Consider the following 12,206-nt stretch of genomic DNA (forward strand, 5'->3'; position numbering starts at 1 on the left):
TTATATAAAATATGGTAATAGAATGATTTAGGTAGTTTCTCTATATATCAAAGCTAATTTTATGTTTTAGAAGTTGACTCATGGTAACAGTCCTGCTTTGATTTGATTACAACTTTCTTATCATAAAGAAGCCTAAATAACATTAATTTTCAGCAATTTAATTGAGTTATATGATCCGTAGGGAATAACAAAAACTAATTGTGGCTGAGCTGTGTAAGTTCTTTTATTTGACTATCAAATAGCAATTAAATTTACACTCTCATTATTTTTGTCTGTTTCAAATACCTAATCTCCAAAGCCATAAATTAAATCAGTAAGCTACTTTTGTACAGTGCTGTAGTTTTCAAAGACTTCATAGGTGTTATAACCACAGTAACTCATGAGAAACAACATAAGAAGTTATTGGTCTAAGTATAGTCATTACTGGCAGACTCTTGTGTTCAAGGTACGTGTTATAAGAGTAATAAACAAAATATTCTGCAAGCTTTTAAAAAGGAATGGGAGGGTACTTGTTGTATTACTTCCCCTTTCTCTGTATTCCTTTTCCTTGAAAAGTTACTTCTGTTAAGTTGAGTTAGCCTCATAGCGTTTCCCTACATAGTTCATAATTTTTGTTTTTGGATTTTCACAGGGGTTCCATCATGACAGAGTAAATAGATGATCCCAGGGAACTGTATACTGTGTTTTACTGATTCTTACTAAAGTAGAAACTTCTTGAGACTTCTTTGATTTGATGTCTATGCCATTATAGTTATGGCAGAACCCCAAAGTAGACAAACCTTTTGTGTTTGATTGCTGTTTGGCTGTTGATTTCTTAAGCATATTGTAAGTGTTTTTCATATTATGTATCTTTTGGTGATTTTTACATAGAAATACTGTTATTGATGTAAGCAGTACAAAATAAATATATTTGAATATCATTTTCCTAAAATATGGCACATGTTATTGAACACAGTGCCAAGTTATTGAAGTTTCTCCAATATGTGAGCTGTCATTTTTTTTTCAACAAATATTTATTGGTGAATACTACATGTTAGGTAGGTACTGTGCTGGATTTTGAAGGTAGAGTGATGAACAAGGCGGCCATTATCCCTGATGTATCCTACTGCTCATAGCTCAGTGGGAGATTCAGACAGAAAATCAGGCAGTTATAATGTAATACGAGAGGAGAATAAACTGGGAAATAATGGGTGCTATACTAGCATATTGGTGTGAGCTGAAAACTAAAGAGCTAATCATAGGAAATAACCCAGTGAAGAGGGCGAGTGCTCTAGGCCAAGAAAAACAGCACTGGTAAAGGTCCAGCAAGTTCAGAGAACTCAGAACTTGATATGGCTAAGTTTAGAATACACTAAACTTAGGGTGGGGGAATAGTGGTTGAGGCCAGGGTGGAAGTGAGGGTCAAATCTTGAAGACTCTTCTTAAGCCATGTTAAGGAATCTGGATCTGAACTTGATCCTGAAATCAGTGGGGAGAATTGCAGGGTTTTATCTTGGGAGTGACAAGGTGAGGTTTATACTGAGAAGGATTGCTTTGGCTGTGCTGTGGAGAATAGCTTAGGTGGGGATGCAAGACTGGAGAAGAGGCTTCTGCAGATGTCAAGGTGAAAGGTAATGATGACTTGAAATTAGTTGTGGCAGCGAGAATGAAGAAAAATACCTGGATTTCAGAGCTGTTTAGGAGCCAGACTAGATAGTACTTGGTAATTGGTTGTGTGTGGAATGAGAGCGAATGAGACAAGGGTGATGACTACATTTCTTGATAAAAGGGAAATTCTATTATTGAAATAGGAAACAAGAGAAGGAGATTTTGGAAGGAAGATAACATGTTCACCTTTGAGAATGTATGAGATGCCTGTGTGAAATCTAAATTGAGATGTTTGAAAAGCGGAATATGTGGAGATGAAGCTTTGATCTGGGCTGAAGATAAAATAGACTTGAAAATCATTAGCCTAAATGGGAATTGAATTCATGGTGGTGGATAAAAATCACCCAGCCAGAGCACATACAGTGAAAAATAGAGGACCTAATGCAAACGCCTCAAGGATACCAATATTTCAGTGTGCTGCAAAAGGGATGTTTGCAAAAGATCCTTGGACTTTGTTGGTGGAGGAGCTTAGAAGGAAATGCAGCAAAATTTTGGATGTCACAGGAAGAGAATGTTCCAAGGAGAGGTCAACAGTGATAACTTTGGACTTTGCTGCTGGAGGAGCTTACAAGGAAACACAGGAGAAGTTTGGATGTCACAGGAGGAGAATGTTCCAAGCAGAGTTCAACAGTGGTAAGTGGTGACTACTGAGAGGTTAAATAACAACTGAACAGTTCTTTGGATTTAGCAAGAACAGCTTCACTGCAGTGTTACAGTGGGAACTAGAATGTGGTAGGTTGATTAATGAGTGGGTTGTGAGGAATTGGGGGCAGCCAACACTTCTTAAACAATTTGCTGTGAATGGGAAGAGAGAGTTAAGTGGTGGTAGCTGGAGAAGAAGCTGAAATGAAAATAAAGAATCTAATGTCAGGTGACTGAGAAGGTAGGGGGAAGGAATGGGAATTGGAGAACAGCTGGTAGCATTACCCTTATATGGGAATGTGGTGGTTTTTAGGGTTGTTTGTAGATACTTCGGTTTTCCCCATACATATGGTAGTGTCTTAGGCCATTCAGACTGCCGTAACCATCAACTGGGCAGCATATACAGAATACAAATTTTTTTCTCACAGTTCTGGGGCCTGGGAAGTCCAAGATCAAGGTGACCTCAGATCGGTGTCTGGTGAGGCCCACCTTCTCAGAGATGGCCCCTTCCCTGTCTTCACATGATTGAAAGGACGAACGAGCTCCCTCGAACATATGGATTTTTTGTTTTGTCATCTCTTCAAAGCCCCACCTTCCTCGTATCATCACAATGGTGGTAAGGTTTCAACATAAGAATTTTGTGGGGATACAAACATTCAGACCCTAGCACGTAGGATTTAACTTTCCTAATATTTTGAACTCAGCATGGCCACGTGACTTACTTTACCCTGTGAAATGCAAGGCGATGTGTTGTGTGTCATTGCTAGGCAGAAGCTTGCAGCATCATTGCATGCCGTATTCTCTTTTCCTGTCTCATGCTGACTGGGAATGTTTGAGATGGTGTATTTTGTATCAACCTGGGTCCCTGAGTGACCAGGGTGAGCAGCCTCCCTGACAACTCACAATGAAGAAATATCCTTTTATTTACTTATTTTTAAATACTAAGATATGGAGCTCTTAGTGCACTAAAGTCTAACCTATTTGGATTGTTTCAAGGACTGTTGACTTTTACATTTTACTGTAATTTTTTTTTTTTTTTTTTTTTGAGATGGAGTCTTGCTCTGTCACCCGGGCTGGAGTGCAGTGGCGCAGTCTTGGCTCATTGCAAACTCCGCCTCCCGGGTTCATGCCATTCTTCTGCCTCAGCATCCCGAGTAGCTGGGACCACAGGCACTCATCACCATGCCCGGCTAATTTTTTTTTTGTATTTTTAATAGAGACGGGGTTTCACCGTGTTAGCTAGGATGGTCTCGATCTTCTGACCTTGTGATCCACCCGCCTCAGCCTCCCAAAGTGCTGGGATTACAGGTGTGAGCCACTGCGCCCGGCCAACATTTTATTATAATTTTAAATAGCTACTGTGGAAACAGGTAAATTGACTCAGAAAGCAGTGAAGCGCTGCTAAATCATGTTAGGGGCCATTTAAGTTTGGAGTTTTGGCAAAGAGATTAAAGGAACACACATAGATAAACAGGATGGAAGGTGATTTTGAAAAATTTACGTAAGATTTCTCCTTGATTAGGTAAGTAGGTGACAGTATTGACAGCATTGCAGTCTTTTTTTTTTTTTTTTGGAACGGTGTCTCACTCTGTTGCCCAGGCTGGAGTATAGTGGTGTGATCTTGGCTTACTGCAACCTCTTGCCTCCTTGGCTTATGTACCACCATGCCAGGCTAATTTTTTTTTTTTTTTTTAAAAAGACATGGTCTTGCCCTGTTGCCCAGGCTGGAATGCAGTGGTGGGGGATCACAGCTCACTGCAACCTTTACCTCCCAGGTTTAAGTGATCCTCCCACCTCAGCCTCCCCAGTAGCTGGGACCACAGGCACGTGCCACCATGCCTAGCTAATTTTTTTGTATTGTAGAGACGAAGTCTCCCTGTGTTGTCCAGGATGGCCTTGAATTCCTGGGCTCAAGTGATCCCCCTGCCTTGACCTCCCAGGGTGCTGGGATTACAGTATTACGGTCTTAAAATGAGAAATTGTTAGGCAGTTAATGGTAACCTTCGTTTCTCTCATGTTTTACTTCGAAGGTCTCAAACCCATTTCCTGATGTTTTGATATTTTTATGAATCAGATAAACCTTTTCATGTTTGTAATATTTCATAACTGTTGGGATATTGCATCTGTCTGAAGAATCTTGTAGAAGTTTAGCAACTTTTGATTATTTGTTCTGAGGAGCCTTTTGTTTAGAAGTATTAACTTTAGCTGAATTTCTTATGGACTTTTTCAGCTGTGGGTCATTTTATGAAATATAAGCCAATGTTGATTTATAATAATTTATACTTCTCTGATAACATATATCAATAATGTATGCTTTCTGGTTATAAATGATCAAAACCATTAGCAAATAGAGGTAGAAATCAATTTTTAAGTAGGCCTTCATACCTAAGATGGAAATGGAAAAACAGCAGCCATAAGAACAGCTAAGCAGAAGTGTAGCTTCAGAGATCTTGGAGATAAGAACTTCCCAGCATTTTCTTATAACCTGGAGGGGTATCACTACACAATTACTGCATGAGGTTAAGTACTGTAGTGATTTACCAACACTGTTATCTTATGGTTTTCTTCTGAGATGTTATCATTCATGGATTGTATATAAGATATCCTGTTCTAAAAAATCCTATCTTTTAGTGTGGCGTAGCTAATAAAACCGCTTTGCAATTTATCTTCCCATCCCTCTTATCTCCTCTCCCTTAAGATGAATAATCCACTTTAAGCATTGAGAAATAGGATATAAAGTGCAAGGGTGGTTTGTGGGTATATTAGTTTTATATTGATGCATAAAAAATTGCCACAATTTAGTGGCTTAAAATAGCACCCATTTCTTATCTCCTAGTTTCTAGATGTCAGAAGTCTGGGTATGGTGTAGCTGGATTCTGTCTCTGTTAAGGGTCTTAGGAGGCTAAAAATAAGGTAACGTCAGGTTGCGTTCTCATCTGGATCTCTGGGTCCTCTTCACAACTCATTCAAGTTATAGGCAGAATTCAGCTTTTTGTAGTTGTAGGAAAGAGTTTCCTGTTTTCTTCCTGCTTGTGTTGCTCTCAGTTCTTTGCAGCCAACACCAGGTTCTAGCCATGGAGCAGCATCTGTAGGCCGTTCACAGCATGGCTGTTTGCTTTATTCCAGGTCACTAGGATGACTTTCTTGACACTTCTTTTAAAATGTGTACCTGATTAGGTGAGGCGAATCCAGGAAAATCTCTCATTTAAATAACTCAGAGTTAATAGATTAGGGACCTTATGTTTGCAAATATTTGCCATAGAAGGTAACATAATTGTGGGAGCGCTATTCTGCTATATCACAGGTCCTGTTCATACCCAAGGGGAGGCAGTTACATTAGTATGGTTCATTGGGGATTATTTTATTTATGTCTGCTAACGTGGGCAAGCTTATAGTTTTAGATTTTATGTAGTTTTAAATGGTGGCTTATAAAATCCACAAACAGGCATGATAGTCAGTGTATAGGACAGCATTATTTAATGTAAGACATTTACCGATGACTATAAAATTAAATTCATGATAACTTTATCATCACTTTGCTTCTTAAATAACTTTATGTGTGTCAGTCAGGGTCAATCACAGACGCAGGACCACAAGAAGGTGAATCTCTCTATCTCTCGATTAATTTGCAATGGGGTGAACCTGTTAAGTAGTCTCCGAGAGGCTACTGTTTGCATGGTGATGTTGGAGATTGTGGTCTGAGGGCAGGCGGTTGGGGTGGAAGATTGCTGTAACATAAGGAAGATTCAAGAACAAGCTGGAATCCCAGCATTTTGGGAGGCTGAGGCGGGCGGATCACGAGGTCAGGAGTTTGAGACCAGCCTGGCCAATATGGTGAAACCCTATCTCTACTAAAAATACAAAAATTAGCTGGTGGTGGTGGCGGGCACCTGTAATTCCAGCTACGCAGGAGGCTGAGGCAGAAGAATTGCTTGAACCTGGGAGGCAGAGGATTCAGTGAGCGGAGATTGCGCCACAGCACTCTAGCCTGGGTGACAGAGCCAGACTCCATCTCGGTGGGGGAAAAAGAAACCAAAAAAACAAAAAAGAAAAACAAGGTGGAACTTACAAGGGTGGACTGAAACCATCCTCAGAGTAGTTTTAACGCTTATAGTTAAAGTTAAGTTGCATGGTACTGACAAAATAGTTGTTCACAAAAGTAAGCAGTTGTAAATAAGAATTATTTCAAGTAGTTCACGTATCTTGTAGTCTCAGAATACCTATTAAACTGGTCCAGAAGTTTGGAAGATTAATAGATAATTTCCTTTTCACGGGGATATGAACAATTAAAATTCAAAATTAAAATTTACAAATTTTCATTGAGTCTGAAACAATTGTTTGGTGGAACATACTTTTAAAATAGATTTTCATATATTAAATGCTTTAAAGAAATGTTTTCCTCTTCCTCTCCATTTTAGGACAAACCATTATTATTCTGTCATTTACTTGAAGTTTCAAAATTTTTAAAAAGTGTTTAGATTTTAGTTTAGATTTTTTTTTTTTTCTAATTTTTGTGACTGGCACGTCGAATGTTAGAAACCTCGTAACAATGGGGAGGGAATTTTCAAATCGAGGTTATGAATATTATGGAGAATAGTAGATAACTAAGTTTGGGCAGCCGTGTTGTTTTTGAGTTAACATTTCTCTATCAGCTAAAACAAAAAATAAAGATAAAAAAGTGATTTATTGTCTCATTTGAAATATTCATATAAAAATCTTAATGTCATCCAGCTGCCAACAGAGTAGTAGGATACAAAAGAAAATTATGGAATCCACTATCTACCATGTTATTACTAAGTCTGAATAGTGTCAAATATGAAGATAATGCCTTAATAAAATTAACAATTTATGTAGTATTATCCTCTACTGTGTTGAAAGATATTTACATCTTTTTAATACCCCCTTTTGTTTGTGAATATGCAGTGTCTATTTGAACACATTTTTCAACAGCTTTAGAGCTACTTGTTATGTCATTTTCCTTCTGTGGCTTTCATTCTTTTATCAGGTTTTATTATGTTTTACATCCGCTGGTGTCTGGTGTGCCAGAGCTGTTTACCATATGAGTCTTCTCTTCCTCACGGACACAAGCGAGATGACATTTCCCAGTGTCGCCCGTGTTTACATGGGACAGTGGGACAGAGTTCTAGGCGATGGAGTGTAAACAGAAGTGATCTGTGTCATCCGCAACCTGGCCCGTCAGGATTTCCCCACGCTAGTGCTGCAGTGTCCACTCCCAGCCTGTTCTGAGGACTCAGTTTGTTTGCATCACAAGCTTCCCTGTGTGGTTCTGTTAGTGTGTCTCTGAGACGTGGAAGATAGAAGAGAAGGGGAGAGGCCACTGTTCTTCATAGAGAGCTGAGGCTTATTCATGGGCAGATACGAGGTTTGAAGCGTTGTTGAGGGAAGTCCAGGATGACCATTGTATGCATTTCATATGGTTGCTGTAACACATTATCACAAATTTAGAGGCTTAAAACAACAGCAGTGTATTATCTTACAGTTCTGGAGGCGGGATGTCCGAGTCAGTCTCACTGGGCTAAAGTCAAGGTGTCTGCAGGTTTGTTTCCTGCTGGAAGCGCTGAGGGGAGAGCCCTGTTTTTTTTTTTTTTTAATCTTTTGCAGCTTCTGGAGGCTGCCTGCATTCCTCTTGATTTCTTACTTGGCATCATTCCAGTGTCTGACTTCCATTCCCACATCTGAAAAACTGACTCTGATTTTCTTGCCTTCCTCTTACAGAGACCCTTATTATTTTGGAACTATCTGACTAATATAGGTTTATCTCTTCCCATTTCAGGATCATTTGTTTAGTCACATCTTGTGTCAGGTAAGGTAACACATAACCAGTTTCTTGGAATTAGAACATGGACATCTTTGGTGGGGTGGGGGAGGTCCCACTTTTCAGACTACCACAACTACCTGCTAGCTGTTGCAGACCAAGGTAGTTGGTGGAAGCTTTTAAGAAATTCACACACTCCAGGTGGGCTTTTGAGAATCACCTGCTTTGGAGCTATAGGCAGAGATTGTATCTGTTTTCTTTAGCTTTGTTTCTTTTGTCCTCCAGTGGTGGTCTAAGCTGCAACTGATTCTCTGTATTAAATACTTTAATGCTTGGAACACATGCATTGGTTATTGTTTTTCTGACTGAAGTCTGATACAAAGCTCTTTCCCTATACCTAGGCTGGGAATGTAAAGAGGGACCTGGAAAGCCATGTGTTGCGGATGGCAGAGCAGCCATCAGCCTAGGTGTGGGTGACTGTGTGGTACAGTCTTCTTGCTTTCCTGAATTTGGCCCTGGACTGTTATATGGATGTAAGCCACTAAAATTTTGGGGTCTGTCTGGTACTACAAAACTTTGTATAGCTGAATTCATTCTTACTAATGAAGATGGCTTATTGAAAACTGAATACCGAAACAACTTTCATCGCTTACGATATATTTAAACACACCTGATTTAGAGTAGTACATTTTCCTTGTATTTTGTGTCCGTCATTTGTTAATAAAGCCACTCAGCCCCGGAACTAACTTATTGGTATATGCATTCTCAGTGTCTTCTCTAGACAGCATTATCAGAAGATGCTACAGTTTGCGTATTTAGAGCAGTGATTCATGTGATAGATTTTCTTGCCATGACTAGACTAAAACGTTGCATTCAGAAGCCATTCTTTGATAGTATGCCCCCTCTTATATGAGATGCAGCAGCTTTATTGCCAATGTGTGTCTGTCATCAGCTTTAATTTTTTCCTGGAGCTCAAAAACAGATTTTAGTGGTTGGTGTTTTGAGGAAAACAACTTTAAATCACTTTATTATTCCTCGTAGGATTATTTTGAACATGTGCTATTGTTACCATTTGAAGATGAGGAGACCTGAGTTCAAAGATTTTTGTCACGTGGTAACACAACTGCTAAAGGAAAGAGCTGGACCACAACAAGTGATCATGAAAAAAGTTACTTTTTTCATCATATATTCCTCATAGGAGGTATATGTACTTGTTTATCTGGCTTCACGGAAGACACATACTCTTTTTTTTTTCTTTTTTTTTTTTGAGTCAGGGTCATGCTCTGTTCCTCAGACTGGAGTACACTGGCACAATCATAGCTCACTGCAGCCACAACCAACCTCCTAGGCTCAAGCAGTCCTCCCACCTTAGCCTCCTGAGTAGCTGGGATTATAGGGATGTGTCACCATGACTGGCTAATTGTGTGTGTGTGTGTGTGTGTGTGTGTGTGTGTTTATACAGATAGGATTGTACCATGTTGCCCAGGCTACTCTTAAATTCCTGGGATCCAGTGATCCTCCGGCTTTGGCCTCCCAAACCATTGGGATTGCAGGTGTGCCCGGTCAACACATACTCTTAAAAGTTGTAACATGAGTTGTATTTTGGTTTTTACTTAGTGATAACCACCAGGAGGGGCTTTTATTGCATGTGCTCTTGGCTAAGACAATGGCATATTGGGAATCTGCAACAAATTCTAGTCATAGCTCTCTTAACTCAGTGATCTTGGTTAAGCCACCGTATCTTTCTGAGTCACAGTACTTTCAGCAGTTAAGAATTAGACTTGAGCCAGATCAAAGATTCTTTGAACGCTCACATTTTATCATTCCTTTTAATGAAGGAACTGGAAAACATTTCAGGGCAATGGGGAAGGGGAAGCATTATTTTCAGAAGAACACTGAAGTTAGTATTTTTTCAATTAAAAAAAAGTTCTTCCTAACTTACTGTTTCTCTACTTAGCCACCAAACATTAATCACTGTCTTAGTTCTAGCACAGTAATTTAAAAAGTTTTCCTATCAAATATTAGCATAAGGTCCTTTGCATTATATATCTTCAAATCACCCGTGGAACCTTGCCCAGAGTAGATACTTATTTAAAATTTAAAATAGTAGCAAACATTTTCAAGTACTTAAGATTCCTTTTCAGTAGTTAAGTATGATAATCCTAACAGGTCCTCAGTTGTCAATGGCTTTGCATATAAACATGACTAGCTCTCTTGTATCACTTTTTAAATATCAACTTGATGAAATCCTTTGTCATATATAAGATTGCAGTCAAGCATGAGAGTGACCAAAAAATAATGTGACATGATGGGTTGGGATAGATGATAGGGTGAAATGAGAATGGATGTATACATAGGGACAACTTTTGTAAGTGTTTGCAATGTAACAAATGGTTTTTGCCTCTCTACAAAATTTTGTGATTATTGTGTGCACATCTCCTGTGGCATATGCCAGACTAGAAAGCACTAAGAAATTACTAAGATGAATGCCATGTTTGCATTTGGGTTGCTGGCAATGAAAGACACATTGAGTAATGTGTGGTACCCCTTATTTTTGTCCTCTGTAGGCCTCCACTCCTTTTTCTCCTCTTCGTTTTCATATTAACAACCCCCTTTTAATGACCACATTGGTAGCATATTATCAGGCAAGGCTACACATATTACTCATTCCTCTTGTCATGGTTGGCACAAGGTTGGGAAAGTGACTAGAGCCATTCTCTGAAATGTGTCCAAATGGAACTAGCAGAATGATTACCTTGCTAATTGGCTTATGAAATTGGAAGAATGTGTTTTTAGTTTGTTTCTCACTTCTGGCATGAAAAACTCTGGTGTGCAGACGCTAAGCAAAAACACAAAGAGAAGAGGTATTCATTTATTTCATAAATATTTAAGCACTAACTCTGTGCCAGTCCTTCCTTGTTCTGGATGCCATCAGTGCAGAAATAAACAAAACGTATAAAAATCGTTGCCCTCATGGAGCTTCTATAGCTAGAGGGAGTACTGACAATACCAGTTAAGTTCTTGTATCTGGTCATTCCTGAAACCAAATTTATCTTCATGCCTTCTTATTATATGAACTTATAAAGTCCATTTTGCCTAAACTAGATGAACTAGGCTTATGTCATTTGTAATTTAGGATGTTTTGATAAACATGAAAGACATAACTTCTTTCAGCTTTCATTAAGATAATACAGAATTTAAAAATACATAAATTCTTTTTTTTTTTTTTTTGGTGGAGTCTCGCTTTATCGCCTAGGCTGGAGTGCAGTGGTATAATCTCAGCACACTACAACATCCATCTCCCAGGTTCAAGTGATTCTCCTGCCTCAGCCCCACAGGTAGCTGGGATTGGTGCATGCCACCACACATGGCTAATTTTTGTAAAAAAAAAAAAAAAAAAAGTAAATTCTTATTGATATATTTGTGTAAAACGTTGTCATGTCTTTTCACACTTTTTTCCATTTTTGGTACTTGGAGATTACATTATCCTTTATTTTTTTTTCCTCATTTCATTCTAAGCTTTAACCTCATGGTTTCCTCATATTTCATTCTAAGCTTTAACCTCAAGGCACATGGGTTTACTACTTTCTTTAGTCATTCAGGAGGAAATAACTATTTTGTTTAGTAAATATTGCCAAGTAGACCTGGTTTACAAGAGATAGTTTTGGTAAGTCATTGTGTGACTTGTTACATATTAAATGATCAAATTTTAAAAATTATGAAAAATCAGTAAGTTTCCTTTATTACTGTAGGATTAAGAGTATCATGCGAAATGTTTATAGTCTTATAATTGTTGACATTTTTTGTCCCATCTGCTTCTACATTTGGCATACCTAGTACTGTAAGATAGAGAAGCTACTAAATTCTTTTAGTCATTCTTCCATTGCACTGTTATAGCTCTATGTAGTTTTTCTTGCTACTTGCTGGAAAATACATGGGCAGTTTATTTTCATAGAAAAAATATACTCCATAAATGTAGATGAATTGAGGTGAGAGTCAGAAAGTTTCCTTGTGAATTTGAGATAAAAAATTACAGCATCATGATAATGAAACTACATTATTATAGACACACACAAAGTTTATTTAACTTGTCTTAGAATATATGTATAATTATCCTGACATCTGGACCCGGGCAAAGATA

The 12,206-nt window shown here is 38.5% G+C and overlaps 1 protein-coding gene across 10 annotated transcripts in view; it reads left to right on the forward strand.

The window, feature by feature from the left end:
• The window catches only part of TUSC3 (tumor suppressor candidate 3), a 435,781-nt gene that overhangs the window by 131,148 nt on the left and 292,427 nt on the right, over window positions 1-12,206 (forward strand). Inside the window, exons 1-2 of one of the 10 annotated variants that reach the window (XM_045397895.3) lie at window positions 1,791-2,280; window positions 2,718-2,905. The exons of 8 other annotated variants lie outside the window; for them this stretch is intronic. In XM_045397895.3, coding sequence (XP_045253830.1) covers window positions 2,900-2,905 — 6 coding nt within the window. In that variant the 5' untranslated portion in view covers window positions 1,791-2,280; window positions 2,718-2,899. Of the gene's footprint in view, window positions 1-1,790; window positions 2,281-2,717; window positions 2,906-12,206 lie in introns of those variants that run through there. One more of the 10 variants, XM_074000324.1, reaches the window with a different exon arrangement.

This window comes from Macaca fascicularis, chromosome 8 (assembly GCF_037993035.2).
Source record: "Macaca fascicularis isolate 582-1 chromosome 8, T2T-MFA8v1.1".
NCBI lineage: Eukaryota > Metazoa > Chordata > Mammalia > Primates > Cercopithecidae > Macaca > Macaca fascicularis.